The 20,190-nt window shown below is 45.8% G+C and overlaps 1 protein-coding gene across 1 annotated transcript; it reads left to right on the forward strand.

Moving 5' to 3' along the window:
• The first annotated feature begins 6,779 nt into the window (after nucleotides 1-6,779).
• LOC128684399 (uncharacterized) lies at nucleotides 6,780-18,040 on the forward strand. The gene is made up of 3 exons (XM_070098455.1): nucleotides 6,780-6,826; nucleotides 13,590-13,876; nucleotides 17,402-18,040. Exons 2-3 carry the CDS (start codon nucleotides 13,590-13,592, stop codon nucleotides 17,649-17,651), a joined length of 537 nt encoding a protein of 178 aa, XP_069954556.1. The 5' UTR covers nucleotides 6,780-6,826; the 3' UTR covers nucleotides 17,652-18,040.
• The last annotated feature ends 2,150 nt before the right edge of the window (nucleotides 18,041-20,190 follow it).

Here is a 20,190-nt window from a genome sequence, read left to right on the forward strand (position 1 = left end):
TATACTGACAGCTTGTAGGCTAACTTGTCATGTATATACTGACAGCTTGTAGACTAACTTGTCATGTATATACTGACAGCTTGTAGGCTAACTTGTCATGTATATACTGACAGCTTGTAGGCTAACTTGTCATGTATATACTGACAGCTTGTAGACTAACTTGTCATGTATATACTGACAGCTTGTAGGTTAACTTGTCATGTATATACTGACAGCTTGTAGACTAACTTGTCATGTATATACTGACAGCTTGTAGGTTAACTTGTCATGTATATACTGACAGCTTGTAGGCTAACTTGTCATGTATATACTGACAGCTTGTAGACTAACTTGTCATGTATATACTGACAGCTTGTAGGCTAACTTGTCATGTATATACTGACAGCTTGTAGGCTAACTTGTCATGTATATACTGACAGCTTGTAGGTTAACTTGTCATGTATATACTGACAGCTTGTAGGCTAACTTGTCATGTATATACTGACAGCTTATAGGTTAACTTGTCATGTATATACTGACAGCTTGTAGGTTAACTTGTCTTATGTATATCTCACGAGTTATATGATTTATATACCCCTCCGCCCCTCCGGTGATATGCTTGGAGAAATGTTTACTCCCAGATCTTTCCCCTTGCACGTTGAGTGCAGCATCTTTCCTCCCAGCTTCTGTGCCCTACCTGGTCTTTTCAATCTCCTATTTTTATTGCATTGCATTTATCAGGATTGAAAATGAATTCAAGAAGGTATCTTCTTGATCTTGCTGGTACCATCTTCAAGTCTTCTTGATCTTGCTGGTACCATCTTCAAGTCTTCTTGATCTTGTTGGTACCATCTTCAAGTCTTCTTGATCTTGTTGGTACCATCTTCAAGTCTTCTTGATCTTGTTGGTACCATCTTCAAGTCTTCTTGATCTTGCTGGTACCATCTTCAAGTCTTCTTGATCTTGTTGGTACCATCTTCAAGTCTTCTTGATCTTGCTGGTACCATCTTCAAGTCCTCTTGAACTCTCTTCCGCTCCTCTTTGATGATAATCTTAATTCATTCCACATTATCTGCAGATCTGCAGACAATGAGAGGTATCATTCACTGTATTCTGACAAATTATTTAAAAGCATTATCTCTCAGTTCATAGCAGGATTCGAACCTGCACACTGAAAATGCAGGTTCGAATCCTGCTATATACTGACAGATAATGTTTATGAATACATATACATGTATATATATATATATATATATATATATATATATATATATATATATATATATATATATATATATATATATATATATATATATAAAGAGAGAGAGAGAGAGAGAGAGCCGAGCACTGAGTCTTGGGGGCACCTGTCGTTACCAGTGTCCACACTGGCAGCTGTTATTACCAGTATCGACACTGACAGTTAGGTCATTACCGGTATCCACAGAAACAACTCTGCCATTACCACTTTTGTCTGTCTTTTTCTCACCTAACAATACTAAAGTCACTGTTGTACCTTCTCTGTTGCTCCTTCCTGCTGCTTCACTCTGTATAGAGTCGTCTGTATGGTACTGTATTACACTGTATGGTGCTATATAGAGTCGTCTGTATGGTACTGTATTACACTGTATGGTACTATATAGATTCGTCTGTATGGTACTGTATTGCACTGTATGGTACTATATAGAGTCGTCTGTATGGTGCTGTATTACACTGTATGGTGTTATATAGAGTCGTCTGTATGGTACTGTATTACACTGTATGGTGCTATATAGAGTCGTCTGTATGGTACTGTATATTATATCTTTTGCTTTATGGCCATAAAACTACGAGATTCATAAAATAAAATAGTGACCTTAAAAGCATATTACGTATCTCTCATGTGTCCATTTCTTTCAAACTGCTGAACTGTTCTGTTTCTGAAGTTTGAGACACTTTTGCAGTATTTGTGGATCTTTACTGAGGAAACGTGTCGCCAGCCAGTGGCTTCTTCACTCTGACACAGAGAAGAACGTTGGAAGATGAGGAGGAGGAGTTTGAGGTAATCAGTCCCTTAGCCTGGAGTTAATGTGTTCAGTCCATTTATCTTTTCTACCCCTTGAACCAATGTGCTACTCAGCAAGACTGTCCAGTATTGATAAGCTCCTTATCTTTCCCGCTTTATATTGGGAGCACATTTCCAGCTGTTTGGTAGCTGTTGTTTCCACCAACTTGCTGTATGTCCTTGTTAAAGGGTCACACAGTTCCTCTGCTCCTGTTCCTACTTCTTTGAAATTTCTTCAAATCAATGCTGTTCATGCCTTTCTCCAACTCCTGGCAACTACTCGATTCCTTGTGAGGGAAAAGTTTAATAGATAGGAGTAGCGATATAGTAACAGTTTCATTACCGGCTACTAGTTAAGGTAGGGTAAGTCAAGCTCCCGTTTTTCCCGCCTTTTTTCCCCTCCCTGAAAGTGATAGTTTGACTGTCGGCTGCTTGTTAAGGTAGGGTCAGTCTAGCTCCCTCTATCCCTTCCCCTCCCTCTTCTCCCCCCCCCGAAAGGTGACGTGTGGGGCTCTGGTCAAACAGTAAATCACTCGACTCACAGCTCCCAACACTACTGTAAGTACATGCCTGCCTTGTGTTCTAGTGGATTTATTGGTTAAAAGCTTCACTTTTGACAATAATAAACTTAGTCCTTTCAGTCTTGCTCTAGGTTGACTGTTGTAATAATCACCACGTCTTTTGAGTATTGTACACTGCCATGGAGAGTGATTATTTAAGCAGTGGGTAACCTGTCTATCTTTTCAGCTTGGATGACAGTGAGGGTCACCTGTCAATCAACGAGCAGAACAGGAGAAGGACTAACGTCCAGAGACTTCCCCATTTTGCATTTAAGTATCTGTGCACCTGTATGAAATTGCAGGACGTAACCCCACATCATTGCAGCTGTAAAGAACCTGCTTTCCTGTCATCGAGAGAGATTACTCACTGGTATACTGTGAAGAACTAGCCAGTGGATGGTCACAAACACCTGCGACCCCCCACCCCATCATCAGCAACGGCTACGATTTCAAAAACAGTGTCACCAACACCAGACACCCCTGTAGATATTAGCGTTGAGTTCAAATGTTATTTTATTCATTTCATTTTTCATTTTTCTTTCAAATAGGATATACCTTTCATGTTTTATTGTTTTATGTTTGATTTAATAAATAATAAAGTGTTTATCTTTGTGAATTATTATTTCTTTTTCTATTCATTAATTTTCCTGAGGAGGAGCCAGCCTGAGTAATACTGTCTGAAGTTGTTACAGGGCTGAGTAAGCCTTCACATTCCTATTCATTCTCATTTCAATACTTCCCTGATATTTGCTGGTAGTTCATTCTTCATCTTTCTTGAGTCTTGTAACTGGTCGCTCTTTGTTGTTTTCCGTGGTGTGCGGCCGTATAACAGCATTTTCTGATTCTTGTCGAATGGAGTTTCTACGGCGTTGCGTTGTCTATGTGTAGCCTGGTGATGACAGGACAACCACCGTACCTGTGTGTAGCCTGGTGATGACAGGACAACCACCGTACCTGTGTGTAGCCTGGTGATGACAGGACAACCACCGTACCTGTGTGTAGCCTGGTGATGACAGGATAACCACCGTACCTGTGTGTAGCCTGGTGATGACAGGACAACCACCGTACCTGTGTGTAGCCTGGTGATGATAGGACAACCACCGTACAAGTGTGTAGCCTGGTGATGACAGGACAACCACCGTACCTGTGTGTAGCCTGGTGATGACAGGACAACCACCGTACCTGTGTGTAGCCTGGTGATGACAGGACAACCACCGTACCTGTGTGTAGCCTGGTGATGACAGGATAACCACCGTACCTGTGTGTAGCCTGGTGATGACAGGACAACCACCGTACCTGTGTGTAGCCTGGTGATGATAGGACAACCACCGTACAAGTGTGTAGCCTGGTGATGACAGGACAACCACCGTACCTGTGTGTAGCCTGGTGATGACAGGACAACCACCGTACCTGTGTGTAGCCTGGTGATGACAGGACAATCACCGTACCTGTGTGTAGCCTGGTGATGACAGGACAATCACCGTACCTGTGTGTAGCCTGGTGATGACAGGACAACCACCGTACCTGTGTGTAGCCTAGTGATGACAGGACAACCACCGTACCTGTGTGTAGCCTGGTGATGACAGGACAATCACCGTACCTGTGTGTAGCCTAGTGATGACAGGACAACCACCGTACCAGTGTGTAGCCTGGTGATGACAGGACAACCACCGTACCTGTGTGTAGCCTTGTGATGACAGGACAACCACCGTACCAGTGTGTAGCCTGGTGATGATAGGACAACCACCGTACCAGTGTGTAGCCTGGTGATGACAGGATAACCACCGTACCTGTGTGTAGCCTGGTGATGACAGGACAATCACCGTACCTGTGTGTAGCCTGGTGATGACAGGACAATCACCGTACCGGTGTGTAGCCTGGTGATGACAGGACAATCACCGTACCTGTGTGTAGCCTGGTGATGACAGGACAATCACCGTACCTGTGTGTAGCCTGGTGATGACAGGACAATCACCGTACCTGTGTGTAGCCTGGTGATGACAGGACAACCACCGTACCTGTGTGTAGCCTGGTGATGACAGGACAACCACCGTACCAGTGTGTAGCCTGGTGATGACAGGACAACCACCGTACCAGTGTGTAGCCTTGTGATGACAGAACAACCACCGTACCTGTGTGTAGCCTGGTGATGACAGGACAACCACCGTACCTGTGTGTAGCCTAGTGATGACAGGACAACCACCGTACCAGTGTGTAGCCTGGTGATGACAGGACAATCACCGTACCTGTGTGTAGCCTGGTGATGACAGGATAACCACCGTACCTGTGTGTAGCCTGGTGATGACAGGACAACCACCGTACCTGTGTGTAGCCTGGTGATGACAGCACAACCACCGTACCTGTGTGTAGCCTGATGATGACAGCACAACCACCGTACCTGTGTGTAGCCTGGTGATGACAGCACAACCACCGTACCTGTGTGTAGCCTAGTGATGACAGGATAACCACCGTACCTGTGTGTAGCCTGGTGATGACAGGATAACCACCGTACCTGTGTGTAGCCTGGTGATGACAGGATAACCACCGTACCTGTGTGTAGCCTGATGATGACAGCACAACCACCGTACCTGTGTGTAGCCTGGTGATGACAGCACAACCACCGTACCAGTGTGTAGCCTGGTGATGACAGGATAACCACCGTACCTGTGTGTAGCCTGGTGATGACAGGATAACCACCGTACCTGTGTGTAGCCTGGTGATGACAGGACAACCACCGTACCTGTGTGTAGCCTTGTGATGACAGGACAACCGCCGTAAGAGTGTGTAGCCTGGTGAGGACAGGATAACCACCGTACCTGTGTGTAGCCTGGTGATGACAAGATAACCACCGTACCAGTGTGTAGCCTGGTGATGACAGGACAACCACCGTACCTGTGTGTAGCCTGGTGATGACAGGATAAGCACCGTACCTGTGTGTAGCCTGGTGATGACAGGATAATAACCGTACCAGTGTGTAGCCTGGTGATGACAGGACAACCACCGTACCTGTGTGTAGCCAGGTGATGACAGGACAACCACCGTACCTGTGTGTAGCCTGGTGATGACAGGACAACCACCGTACCAGTGTGTAGCCTGGTGATGACAGGACAACCACCGTACCTGTGTGTAGCCTGGTGATGACAGGACAACCACCGTATCTGTGTGTAGCCAGGTGATGACAGGACAACCACCGTACCTGTGTGTAGCCAGGTGATGACAGGACAACCACCGTACCTGTGTACTTTGTACTTGTACTTTGTACCTGTGTACCTAGGTACTTTACACATATGCTGCTATGTATGATAATTCTATGTAACTGTATTTGTGTATACCTGAATAAATTTACTTACTAGCCTCGTGATGACAGGACAACCACCGTACCAGTGTGTAGCCTGGTGATGACAGGACAACCACCGTACCAGTGTGTAGCCTGGTGATGACAGGACAACCACCGTACCAGTGTGTAGCCTGGTGATGACAGGACAACCACCGTACCTGTGTGTAGCCTGGTGATGACAGGACAACCACCGTACCTGTGTGTAGCCAGGTGATGACAGGACAACCACCGTACCTGTGTGTAGCCAGGTGATGACAGGACAACCACCGTACCTGTGTACTTTGTACTTGTACTTTGTACCTGTGTACCTAGGTACTTTACACATATGCTGCTATGTATGATAATTCTATGTAACTGTATTTGTGTATACCTGAATAAATTTACTTACTTACTAGCCTCGTGATGACAGGACAACCACCGTACCTGTGTGTAGCCTGGTGATGACAGGACAACCACCGTACCTGTGTGTAGCCTGGTGATGACAATTACTAACGAGAGGGAAAATCCTAGTTGTCACGGGGTGATATTTTTCATACAAGTATGACAACCAGGAAATTTTGTGACTATAATTCATCCTGTTGTTTTATATCATGATTTTTTCCTGCACCACGAATTTGAGATTTACGGCGATTTATGAATATTTTCTTATCAATATCGTAGTAGGAAAAGGCACAAAGACTAGAAAATTATTATATATATATACTTTCGAAAAGTAATGAAAGTCGCTACCCTTACAGAAGATAAATATTGATGGTTCTTCCGTGAGCCAGAGGGGTTGTAGATTCCTCTAGCAGAAGAAAACAATGTGAGGATATATAAGAGAGAGAGTCAGCATGTGTCTTCCTTCTGAAGGTATGTAAGTCAGTGCTGGCATCAGTGTCGTGTTTCCTCAGCACTCAGTACGTCAAGGTGGGTGCCTCAGCACACTCAGTACGTCAAGGTGGGTGCCTCAGCACACTCAGTACGTCAAGGTGGGTGCCTCAACACACTCAGTACGTCAAGGTGGGTGCCTCAGCACACTCAGTACGTCAAGGTGGGTGCCTCAACACACTCAGTACGTCAAGGTGGGTGCCTCAGCACACTCAGTACGTCAAGGTGGGTGCCTCACACTCAGTACGTCAAGGTGGGTGCCTCACACTCAGTACGTCAAGGTGGGTGCCTCACACTCAGTACGTCAAGGTGGGTGCCTCACACTCAGTACACCAAGGTGGGTGCGTCAACACACTCAGTACGTCAAGGTGGGTGCCTCAACACACTCAGTACGTCAAGGTGGGTGCCTCAACACACTCAGTACGTCAAGGTGGGTGCCTCAACACACTCAGTACGTCAAGGTGGGTGCCTCAACACTCAGTACGTCAAGGTGGGTGCCTCAGCACACTCAGTACGTCAAGGTGGGTGCCTCAATACACTCAGTACGTCAAGGTGGGTGCCTCAACACACTCAGTACGTCAAGGTGGGTGCCTCAACACACTCAGTACGTCAAGGTGGGTGCCTCAACACACTCAGTACGTCAAGGTGGGTGCCTCAACACACTCAGTACGTCAAGGTGGGTGCCTCAACACACTCAGTACGTCAAGGTGGGTGCCTCAACACACTCAGTACGTCAAGATGGGTGCCTCAGCACACTCAGTACGTCAAGGTGGGTGCCTCAACACACTCAGTACGTCAAGGTGGGTGCCTCAACACACTCAGTACGTCAAGGTGGGTGCCTCAACACACTCAGTACGTCAAGGTGGGTGCCTCAACACACTCAGTACGTCAAGGTGGGTGCCTCAACACACTCAGTACGTCAAGGTGGGTGCCTCAACACACTCAGTACGTCAAGGTGGGTGCCTCAACACACTCAGTACGTCAAGGTGGGTGCCTCAGCACACTCAGTACGTCAAGGTGGGTGCCTCAACACACTCAGTACGTCAAGGTGGGTGCCTCAACACACTCAGTACGTCAAGGTGGGTGCCTCAACACACTCAGTACGTCAAGGTGGGTGCCTCAACACACTCAGTACGTCAAGGTGGGTGCCTCAACACACTCAGTACGTCAAGGTGGGTGCCTCAACACACTCAGTACGTCAAGGTGGGTGCCTCAACACACTCAGTACGTCAAGGTGGGTGCCTCAACACACTCAGTACGTCAAGGTGGGTGCCTCAACACACTCAGTACGTCAAGGTGGGTGCCTCAACACACTCAGTACGTCAAGGTGGGTGCCTCAACACACTCAGTACGTCAAGGTGGGTGCCTCAATACACTCAGTACGTCAAGGTGGGTGCGTCAACACACTCAGTACGTCAAGGTGGGTGCCTCAACACACTCAGTACGTCAAGGTGGGTGCCTCAACACACTCAGTACGTCAAGGTGGGTGCCTCAATACACTCAGTACGTCAAGGTGGGTGCCTCAACACACTCAGTACGTCAAGGTGGGTGCCTCAACACACTCAGTACGTCAAGGTGGGTGCCTCAGCACACTCAGTACGTCAAGGTGGGTGCCTCAACACACTCAGTACGTCAAGGTGGGTGCCTCAGCACACTCAGTACGTCAAGGTGGGTGCCTCAGCACACTCAGTACGTCAAGGTGGGTGCCTCAGCACACTCAGTACGTCAAGGTGGGTGCCTCAACACACTCAGTACGGCAAGGTGGGTGCCTCAACACACTCAGTACGTCAAGGTGGGTGCCTCAACACACTCAGTACGTCAAGGTTGGTGCCTCAACACACTCAGTACGTCAAGGTGGGTGCCTCAACACACTCAGTACGGCAAGGTGGGTGCCTCAACACACTCAGTACGGCAAGGTTGGTGCCTCAACACACTCAGTACGTCAAGGTGGGTGCCTCAACACACTCAGTACGGCAAGGTGGGTGCCTCAACACACTCAGTACGGCAAGGTTGGTGCCTCAGCACACTCAGTACGTCAAGGTGGGTGCCTCAACACACTCAGTACGGCAAGGTGGGTGCCTCAACACACTCAGTTTTCACTCTTGTGGGTAAAAAATGCATTTAATTTTTCTGCTAGAACTTAATTTAATATTGAGTTTAGTTAGGGGTTATTTTAACCACAAATATTTTGCATAGCATTTCAACATATTTTTTTCGAGTTTTAAGAACAGTGTAAATAGCAGCACTGTTGATAGTCTAATGTGTGGGAACTTTTTATGAAAAAAAAAAAACGAGAAGTATAATTTATGTATGTGTACTCACCTATTTGTGGTTGCAGGGGTCGAGTCACAGCTCCTGGCCCCGCCTCTTCGCTGCGTGTGTGTGTGTGTGTGTGTGTGTGTGTGTGTGTGTGTGTGTGTGTGTGTGTATGTGTGTGTGTATGTGTGTGTGTGTGTGTGTGTGTGTGTGTGTGTGTGTGTGTGTGTGTGTGTGTGTGTGTGTGTGTGTGTGTGTGTGTGTGTGTGTATGTGTGTGTGTGTGTGTATGTGTGTGTACTCACCTATTTGTACTCACCTATTTGTGGTTGCAGGGGTCGAGTCCTAGCTCCTGGCCCCGCCTCTTCACCGGTTGCTACTAGGCCCTCTCTCTCCCCGCTCCATGAGCTTTATCAAACCTCGTCTTAAAACTGTGTATGGTTCCTGCCTCCACTACGTCATTTTCTAGGCTATTCCACTGCCCTACAACTCTATGACTGAAGAAATACTTCCTACTATCTCTCTGACTCATTTGTGTCTTCAACTTCCAATTGTGGCCTCTTGTTTCTGTGTCCCCTCCCTGGAACATCCTGTCCTTGTCCACCTTGTCTATTCCACGCAGTATTTTATATGTCGTTATCATGTCTCCCCTGACCCTCCTGTCCTCCAGTGTCGTCAGGCCGATTTCCCTTAATCTTTCTTCATAGGACATTCCCCTTAGCTCTGGAACTAACCTTGTTGCAAACCTTTGTACTTTCTCTAGTTTCTTGACGTGCTTTATCAAGTGCGGGTTCCAAACAGGTGCTGCATACTCCAGTATGGGCCTGACATACACGGTGTACAGTGTCTTGAATGATTCCTTACTAAGGTGTCGGAATGCTGTTCTCAGGTTTGCCAGGCGCCCATATGCTGCAGCAGTTATCTGATTGATGTGTGCTTCCGGAGACATGCTCGGTGTTATACTCACCCCAAGATCTTTCTCCTTGAGTGAGGTTTGCAGTCTTTGGCCACCTAGCCTATACTCTGTCTGTGGTCTTCTGTGCCCTTCCCCTATCTTCATGACTTTGCATTTGGCAGGATTAAATTCGAGAAGCCATTTGCTGGACCAGGTGTCCAGTCTGTCCAGGTCTCTTTGAAGTCCTGCCTGGTCCTCATCAGATTTAATTCTCCTCATTAACTTCACATCATCTGCAAACAGGGACACTTCTGAGTCTAACCCTTCCGTCATGTCGTTCACATATACCAAAAATAGCACTGGTCCTAGGACCGACCCCTGTGGGACCCCGCTCGTCACAGGTGCCCACTGTGATACATCATTACGTACCATGACTCGTTGTTGCCTCCCTGTCAGGTATTCTCTGATCCATTGCAGTGCCCTTCCTGTTATATGCGCCTGATGCTCTAGCTTCTGCACTAATCTCTTGTGAGGAACTGTGTCAAAGGCCTTCTTGCAGTCCAAGAAGATGCAATCAACCCACCCCTCTCTCTCTTGTCTTACTTCTGTGTGTGTGTGTGTGTGTGTGTGTGTGTGTGTGTGTGTGTGTGTGTGTGTGTGTGTGTGTGTGTGTATGTGTGTGTGTGTGTGTGTGTGTGTGTGTGTGTGTGTGTGTGTGTGTGTGTGTGTGAGTGTGTGTGAGTGTGTGTGTGTGTGTGTGTGTGTGTGAGTGTGTGTGTGTGTGTATGTGTGTGTGTGTGTGTGTGTGTGTGTGTGAGTGTGTGTGTGTGTGTGTGTGTGTGTGTGTGTGTGTGTGTGTGTACTCACCTAGTTGTACTCACCTAGTTGAGGTTGCAGGGGTCGAGTCCAAGCTCCTGGCCCCGCCTCTTCACTGGTCGCTACTAGGTCACTCTCCCTGAACCATGAGCTTTATCGTACCTCTGCTTAAAGCTATGTATGGATCCTGCCTCCACTACATCGCTTCCCAAACTATTCCACTTCCTGACTACTCTGTGGCTGAAGAAATACTTCCTAGCATCCCTTTGATTCATCTGTGTCTTCAGCTTCCAACTGTGTCCCCGTGTTGCTGTGTCCAGTCTCTGGAACATCCTGTCTTTGTCCACCTTGTCAATTCCTCTCAGTATTTTGTAAGTCGTTATCACGTCCCTCCTATCTCTCCTGTCCTCCAGTGTCGTCAGGTTGATTTCCCTTAACCTCTCCTCATAGGACATACCTCTTAACTCTGGGACTAGTCTTGTTGCAAACCTTTGCACTTTCTCTAGTTTCTTTACGTGCTTGGCTAGGTGTGGGTTCCAAACTGGTGCCGCATACTCCAATATGGGCCTAACGTACACAGTGTACAGGGTCCTGAACGATTCCTTATTAAGATGTCGGAATGCTGTTCTGAGGTTTGCCAGGCGCCCATATGCTACAGCAGTTATTTGGTTGATGTGCGCTTCAGGAGATGTGCCTGGTGTTATACTCACCCCAAGATCTTTTTCCTTGAGTGATGTTTGTAGTCTCTGGCCCCTTAGACTGTACTCCGTCTGCGGTCTTCTTTGCCCTTCCCCAATCTTCATGACTTTGCACTTGGTGGGATTGAACTCCAGGAGCCAATTGCTGGACCAGGTCTGCAGCCTGTCCAGATCCCTTTGTAGTTCTGCCTGGTCTTCGATCGAGTAAATTTTTCTCATCAACTTCACGTCATCTGCAAACAGGGACACCTCAGAGTCTATTCCTTCCGTCATGTCGTTCACAAATACCAGAAACAGCACTGGTCCTAGGACTGACCCCTGTGGGACCCCGCTGATCACAGGTGCCCACTCTGACACCTCGCCACGTACCATGACTCGCTGCTGTCTTCCTGACAAGTATTCCCTGATCCATTGTAGTGCCTTCCCTGTTATCCCTGCTTGGTCCTCCAGTTTTTGCACCAATCTCTTGTGTGGAACTGTGTCAAACGCCTTCTTGCAGTCCAAGAATATGCAATCCACCCACCCTTCTCTCTCTTGTCTTACTGCTGTCACCATGTCATAGAACTCCAGTAGGTTTGTGACACAGGATTTCCCGTCCCTGAAACCGTGTTGGCTGCTGTTGATGAGATCATTCCTTTCTAGGTGTTCCACCACTCTTCTCCTGATAATCTTCTCCATGATTTTGCATACTATACATGTCAGTGACACTGGTCTGTAGTTCAATGCTTCATGTCTGTCTCCTTTTTTAAAGATTGGGACTACATTTGCTGTCTTCCATGCCTCAGGCAATCTCCCTGTTTCGATAGATGTATTGAATATTGTTGTTAGGGGTACACATAGTGTCTCTGCTCCCTCTCTCAATACCCATGGGGAGATGTTATCTGGCCCCATTGCCTTTGAGGTATCTAGCTCACTCAGAAGCCTCTTCACTTCTTCCTCGGTTGTGTGTACTGTGTCCAGCACCTGGTGATGTGCCACACCTCTCCGTCTTTCTGGAGTCCCTTCTGTCTCCTCTGTGAACACTTCTTTGAATCTCTTGTTGAGTTCCTCACATACTTCACGGTCATTTCTTGTTGACTCTCCTCCTTCCTTCCTTAGCCTGATTACCTGGTCCTTGACTGTTGTTTTCCTCCTGATGTGGCTGTACAACAGTTTCGGGTCAGATTTAGCTTTCGCTGCTATGTCATTTTCATATTGTCAGTGTGCCTGATCCTCTGTGAGTAGACCTCAGTGTGCCTGATCCTCTGTGAGTAGACCTCAGTGTGCCTGATCCTCTGTGAGTAGACCTCAGTGTGCCTGATCCTCTGTGAGTAGACCTCAGTGTGCCTGATACTCATATTTCTATTACTTCAACAAGAATAATTTTTAGTGTACATCACAAGGAGTGATTCTGGACTGCCTGCGCCACTCTGAAGGAGTTCAAAGTTGTGAGTAACTACATTAATATACAAGAATCTCCTTACTACAGATGTATGACGAGTACTGTATTACAGCTGAAGGTGAGTGTAGTGTTGATGTGACGAGTACTGTATTACAGCTGAATGTGAGTGTATTGTTGATGTGACGAGTACTGTATTACAGCTGAATGTGAGTGTATTGTTGATGTGACGAGTACTGTATTACAGATGAAGGTGGGTGTAGTGTCCGTATACTTTTGATATACCTTTGATGAGTTTCGAAAGTCTACTCCTGGAGCCCGGCCATGGGTCAGGCTTGTCTGCTGTTAGCCTGTTTAACCATGCTGTTGCTGCTGGAAGTTGAACGGGGCCGTCAACACTGAGCAATATTCTAAATGAGGGAGCACTAGCAATTTGAGTGTCACCACTGGCATTATTTCGCTTGTTTTGAAAGTTCTCATTACCCACCCAGTCATCCTCCTGGCTGTCGTGACCTTTATCTTACTATGTTCTTGGAGAGAAAGGTCAGCTGACATAATTATTCCCAAGTCTTTCACGTGTTCTTGTCATTCTATTTGACGATCCTCTTGAGTTTTTTATACAGTCTTCCTTTTGAGTTCCTCATTCTTTCCATATATAAGCAGTTGGAACTTATCACCACTGAACATCATGTTCTCCCCTGTCCACTGGAAAACATTACTTATATCTTCCTGAAATGGTGTGACGAGTACTGTATTACAGATGAAGGTGAGTGTAGCATTGGTGGCCGGGATCCTAGTGGTGTTATCCGCCGAGAAAAATGCTGGTGAGAGTCTCATGAAGAGCCCTATGGAGCTACCACTACCAAAGATGGCGGAGGAAGGCCAGGAGGTTCAGAGAAGAGAGGGCAGGATCTTCGCCTTCATTACCACCACCTCCATAAAACGCTTGGCTACTACCACTATCTCAGTCCCCTACACCTGCCTCTCCGTAAAAACCACCACCACGTGTACTGGACGCAAAAAGAAGTCAACGCTCTCCCAGCTACTGTAAGTTACTATCATCCCGCTAATCGTGAGTCTACCTTGACGGTGAGCATCAAAATGGTATACAATACCGACAAGTTTGTAAGATATATCAGCAACAGTTACGCATCTTCATTGTAAAAAGTTTCGCCTACACAGTAGGCTTCTTCAGTCAAGTACAGAAAAGTTGGCAGGAGCAGTAGAGATGTGAAGACGATGTAATCAGTCCATCGCCATTGAAGACGTAGTTTTGAGGTGGTCATCCCTCAGCCTGGAGAAGAGTATTGTTCCATAACTCTTCTCCAGGCAATTTTTTCCATAAAATGTCTCCAAAAACCACCCTGCGTCCTATAAACTGAAGGTCAGTGACGGGAGCTATAAGTCTGGGGTGTAGGGTGAATTGTAGCTCTCCCAGTTACGTCCGATCCCGACCCATTGAAATTAAAACAAGTCTTATAAGTAGTGTCTTATAAGCCGGGAAATACGGTACATCGTCTTCACATCTCTACTTCTCCTGACAACTTTTTCTACTCGACTGAAAAAGCCTACTGTGTAGACGAAACATTTCAGAATAAACATGCCTAACTGTTGCCTAACTGTTGAGGGTGTGCCGGGGGGTCAGCGCCCCCGCGGCTCGATCCTTGACCAGGCTTTCTCAATACACCGGTAACCACTACTAGTACACTTTTCACCTGTCTAGATTTAGTAGTCTATTAGTATTAGGTTAAGTCTGCCTGAAATGCCCCAGCATGATAGTGGCTTTCTTTGCTCCAATTACATTATATGTAAACACACACTGTAACCTTTGCAAAGAAATAAATATTTTATTTATTTATTTAGGGAACCTCCCTTGAGGGGTTTGTTCGCATCCTGAAATTTCATTCGTATCCAGAAGCAAAAAATTGACCAAACGACGGTTCGTATCCTGAAAAATTCGCATGGTGGGGCGTTCGTAAGCCGAGGTTCCACTGCATTCTTCTTCCATGGAGAATAAATTCCCTATTGAATAATCTACTGTATATGACATTATGTACAATTTATTTTAAATATTGTGATGTAAATCACACTCCGGTGTTTCGGTTTTAAAAACCAGAATAATGGTGCCTTGCCAGAGAACAAGTACAGAACAAGTATGTCAGCAGAGATAAATGACATGCTGTACCGACACGATGGAAAAGTAGACACAAATGCAGTATATTGCGATCCTCATTGACAACTTTTGCAACTTGATAAAATCCACCGTGCGGGCGAAAAGTTGTCAGCAGAGGATCGCATTACACTTCTTCGTTTTTACTTTTTCATGTTAACAGAGAACCAAATAATTATTTATACAGAAACAGAGAACCGAAGAATTATGCAGACATAGACGCACAAGTATGCCAAGACACATTTAAGAAAGGATTTTTGTCTTGACCACATAAATGTGGAGGTGTAAGTCATCCAACCAGTCCACTGAATTTTGGATCACCCAGAAACTCTCTCCACACACACATACACACACACATACACACGTGTGAAGACCCACCTGCTTTTCAGTCCCGCATTCATTCTAGGAAGGCATTCCAGCATTGCATAAGCCCAGCCTCCTCTACTTCAATACACTCTAAAGGAATAGTGGAGGACAGTCATGAAATGACAGTGCGGCGAAATATGTATGTAAAAGCATAGGTATGTGTGCGTAAATATTTATTTATGCATGCACAATTTTTAATATATATGTACAAATGTATGTATGCACACACACACACACACACACACACATATATATATATATATATATATATATATATATATATATATATATATATATATATATATAATCACTTACCAAACTGCGGCAGGCCAGGATTCGACCCCACGACACACTTTCCCCCCTCAAGAGGCCAAACATTGTACATGTCACCCTACCATCTGAGCCATCGATCCTACAATCAACATGAGCCTAGCACACTAAACTTGCTTCATGTTGCGAGGACACTGGTGGCAGATGTATGTTAAAGGATTAATTTCAGCCTCCTGTTTGAATACCCACCTCCACAAGCAGTCTATATAGCAATGAAACCACGAACCACCTTTGTCCTCGCAACATGAAACAAGTCTAGTGTGCTAGGCTCATGTTGATTGTAGGATCGATGGCTCAGATGGTAGGGTGACATGTACAATCTTTGGCCTCTTGAGGCGGAACAATGTGTCGTGGGGTCGAATCCTGGCCTGCTGCAGTTTGGTAAATGATTCAATAGACCCCTGGCTGTGTTCAAGAGGGAACTGGACAGATACTTAAAGTCAATACCCGATCAGCCGAGCTGTGATTCGTAAATTGGGCTACGTGCGGCCAGCAGTAACAGCCTGGTTGATCAGGCCTTAATCCACCGGTAGACGTGGTCAAGGACTGGGCCTGGGGGGCGTTGACCCCTGGAACACCCTACAGGTATACTCCAGGTGGTCAATGGAAAAGTTTGAAATTTAAAAGAGTTAACTAAAGTATATGTTGCTTGATGATTGAGACACATGTGCAACAGTTAGGTATCCTTATTGCTGAAACGTTTCACCTGCACAGTAGGCTTCTTCAGTCACAGAGGCAACAGGTGTAGTAGTGAATTAAAGATGATGTAATCAGTCCATCAACCTTGGAGAAAAAGTATTTGAGGTGGTCAGTCCCTCAACCTGGACAAGAGTTAAGATTTCGTTCGGATTTTTAACCCCAGACGGTTAGTCACCCAAGAAAGTCAGTGCATCATCAAGGACTATCTGTCTTATTTCCATTGGGGTCCTCACAATCTTGTCCCCCCAGGATGCGGCCCACACCAGTCCACTAACACCCAGGTACCTAGTTGCTGCTAGGTGAACAGGACAACAGGTGTAAAGAAACGCGTCGAAATGTTTCCACTCCGCCGGAAATCGAACCCGGGTTCTCTGTGTGTGAAGCGAGAGCTTTAGCCACCAGGCCACCGGGCCACCGGGCCACCGGGCCACCGGGCCACCGGGCCACCGGGCCACCGGGGCGCCCGTGGAATTGAATTCTTCATAACTTTGAACTTTCTGCATACACAACTAAATATTACCCATTGTATCATACTGAAATAAATTATAATAATTATTATTGCAAGAATGCTGGAGTATTCTATATAACAGTGACCAGAGTTAATCTTCACTTCACTAATAATGGGTACACAAACGTTTACCTAGTTACAGTAAACTAGAGTAGATAGTTTCAAGCTTATCTGATAAACCGTAGATAATATATTATTGTTGATGTCTGTGGCTGGCGAGATGGATAATACAGGGACAGGAAGATATTTAAATATTATTTTATAATCTTCCGTGCACGAGTTACAGAAGCGTCTTGTTTCATCACTGGTTCCCTTCCCTTCGCGCTTCTGTGTGACTAGTTAATGGACCAATGGTATACAAGACTGAAACGTCGATATAAGTTTCTTCTGTGTGCGTGTTATTTGTGTATTGTTCCAGTCACGGTATTGTGACTTTTTTTACTTCTTAATCACTGAAGCCTGGAGACTTATTTTGTCATAACTTTTATTGTCCGCACAGAGACCTGATCCAGGATAGCCCGCCCTCTCTGGCAGCGAGCTTGGACTACGAGAAGGAAGAGAACCTCGATGTAGCCAAGAGGGAGGTGACGGTGGACGGTGATGGTCGAGTGGGGCGGAAACTGACCATCTGGTCCACCTATGCCAGTACTCTTACCGTCACCTCTACCTCCTACATTACTGGCACCACCGTCACCATCAGCGCCCTCTGCACTGCTCCTGGCATCACAGCTGGCTGTTTCGGCAAGTAATGCAGAGTTCAAGGCTTGCCGAATGCATGGCGATACGTTCAAATGTACCCTGGTATGCTCAAATGTATCCTGGTACTTTCAAATGTATCCGGTTACGTTCAAAGCATCCAGGTACATTCAAGTATACCAAGGTTTGTTTGAATGTATTCTGGTGCATTCAGATGCTTCCTCATACTCTCGAATGCATCTCAACTACGTGCTGGTATTTTCGAATAAGCCTCTCCATATTCGAACGCATCCAGGTATATTCGAACGTGTGCAAGTAATCCCGAACGCATTTCGGAACCCTGAACTCTATTCTGACACAGTGAGGCACATTCCGAGACACTGGAATACATACTTGTGTCATTATGTTCACCTTCGTGTCTGGACTCTCTTTCTCATGTACTAAAATTAGCAATATAATATATAAATATTCCAAAGAATCGTTTTCTTCCATTGTCCATTGGAGCAAATTGTCGAAGACCTCGTCTTGTTCTGGTGAAACATGAAGCAGATCATCAGAAAATGTACAAACACACCAAAGAGCTGTGACTCGACCCCTTTAACCACAAATAAGTACAAATAGGTGAGTTTACACACACACACACACATACACGCACACACACACACACACGCACACACGCACGCACACACACACACACACACACACACACACACACACACACACACACACACACACACACACACACACACACACACACACACACACACACACACACATCTAGTAGTGGTCGGTGAAGAGGCGGGGCCAGGAGCTGAGTCTCGACTCCTGCAACCACAATTAGGGGAGTACAATTAGGTGAGTACACACACACACACACACGTATCATTTATTACATATCCTACATGGGATAATGTAAATATTAGTGCAGAATTCACTCTGCTGCATGTTACTCTTTATAACAGATTATTAATTGACCCTTTAACTGTCATGACGTTAATCTACGCATCTCCGTTAGCGCTCTGGTGCGCTGCTCCGTTAGCGTTGATGGTGCACTGCACTATCAGCACTGCCCCAGTCAACCTTGGCATATATTTTGTATTTGTTCACACTGTTCCACACACATAAGCATGATTGTCTCTGCCTCTGTCTATCTGTTTGTGTCTCTTTCTCTCTCTGTCTCTCTCTCAGAGAGAGCCACTCATGAAGCTGATCGTCAGCTAAACAAACAGGTATTATACGTGTTGTAGAATCTTCACGTCTGCACAAGTGGAAGGATACAACTGTGGCCGAAATGTGTATTACTTACCACAGTAATGCTTAGGCCTCATATCTACAAGCACAGTATGGCACTTCGTTTGGCTTCAAGGAATTAGCTGTCATTTAAACAATTACGTCTGCTTGGTATTTATTTTCTTGAAGGACAGGCGTCCCTTGAACAGAATCAAGGACTAAGTAATTTCATTTAGGTACAGGTACACTAATTACAGTTATCATACATCGTATAAATTACCTAGGATAACCCCCCAAAAAAGCCAAAGTGCTTTACTGTGTTTGTAGATATGAGGCATAAGCATGACTGTGACGAGTAATACACATTTCGACCACAGGTCTTTCCAACCCAGGGTACGGGCGGGGATTGAACCCGCGTTAAGTCGTTGGCTAACACGAGTTCAATCCCCGCCCGTATCGTGATTTGTTTGTTGTCTTGCCATTACAAAGTATCTTCCCACTTGTGCAGACGTGACGATTCAGCAACATGTGTAATACCTGTCCGTCTAGCTGACGACCAGGTTCATGAGCAGCTCTCTCAGAGCCAGCCAGAGCCAGTCAGCCAGCCAGCTAGAGCTAGCCAGCCAGAGCCAGCTAGCCAGTTAAAATCACCCAAAGTCAGCCAGCCAACCGGACATGCATTATACATGTTGCAGAAATATTTCTCTCTCTACTAACTCATGGTATCGGTTATAGAACATTCTGACAGGATGCCATTACTTGTGGCACCAAAACTGAAAGAATATGGCACAAATGTTGCACATGGATTATTATTGAAGTTTTTTATATTTGCTCGACCACTTGTGGTCACATCCATTTCAAAGCCACTAAACTCAGGGGCAGTATCACTTTCCTCGAGAAAAGAGTGTGTTAATACGGCATGGCACGTTGTTAGCTCTAGTTGGTACTCAGTTGGCACGCTGTTAGCTCTAGCTGGTGCTCAGTTGGCACGCTGTTAGCTCTAGCTGGTACTCAGTTGGCACGCTGTTAGCTCTAGCTGGTGCTCAGTTGAACTGATGCTCCCACAAGGTGATAAGTGGTCCCGGATTTTTTAATACTGTGTACACTGAATGTTAGGACCCATTCTATACTGTCAAGACCTATCAGGCCTCTAGTGCCAAATTTGAATGCAGGAAAAATAGTGCATTGATCTACGTCTGGAGCACAACCAATAATGTGTAGTTCTACGGTTTGAAAAGTCAAACTATAGGTAAGGGAAAAGATATTAGGAGCTTCAGATAATGCAACAGCGAATATAATTTCGCTTGAGAAAATGCTGACTTAACGCCTGTACCATGAACCACAACACCAACAACCCTCTCA

Source organism: Cherax quadricarinatus, chromosome 4, assembly GCF_038502225.1.
Source record: "Cherax quadricarinatus isolate ZL_2023a chromosome 4, ASM3850222v1, whole genome shotgun sequence".
Taxonomy (NCBI): Eukaryota; Metazoa; Arthropoda; class Malacostraca; order Decapoda; family Parastacidae; genus Cherax; species Cherax quadricarinatus.

Coding starts and splice junctions, on each gene's coding strand:
- LOC128684399 (XM_070098455.1), top strand. CDS start 13,590: ATGAAGGTGAGTGTAGCATTGGTGGCCGGGATCCTAGTGGTGTTATCC. Junction 13,877..17,401: donor TCAACGCTCTCCCAGCTACT/GTAAGTTACTAT, acceptor TTGTCCGCACAG/AGACCTGATCCAGGATAGCC.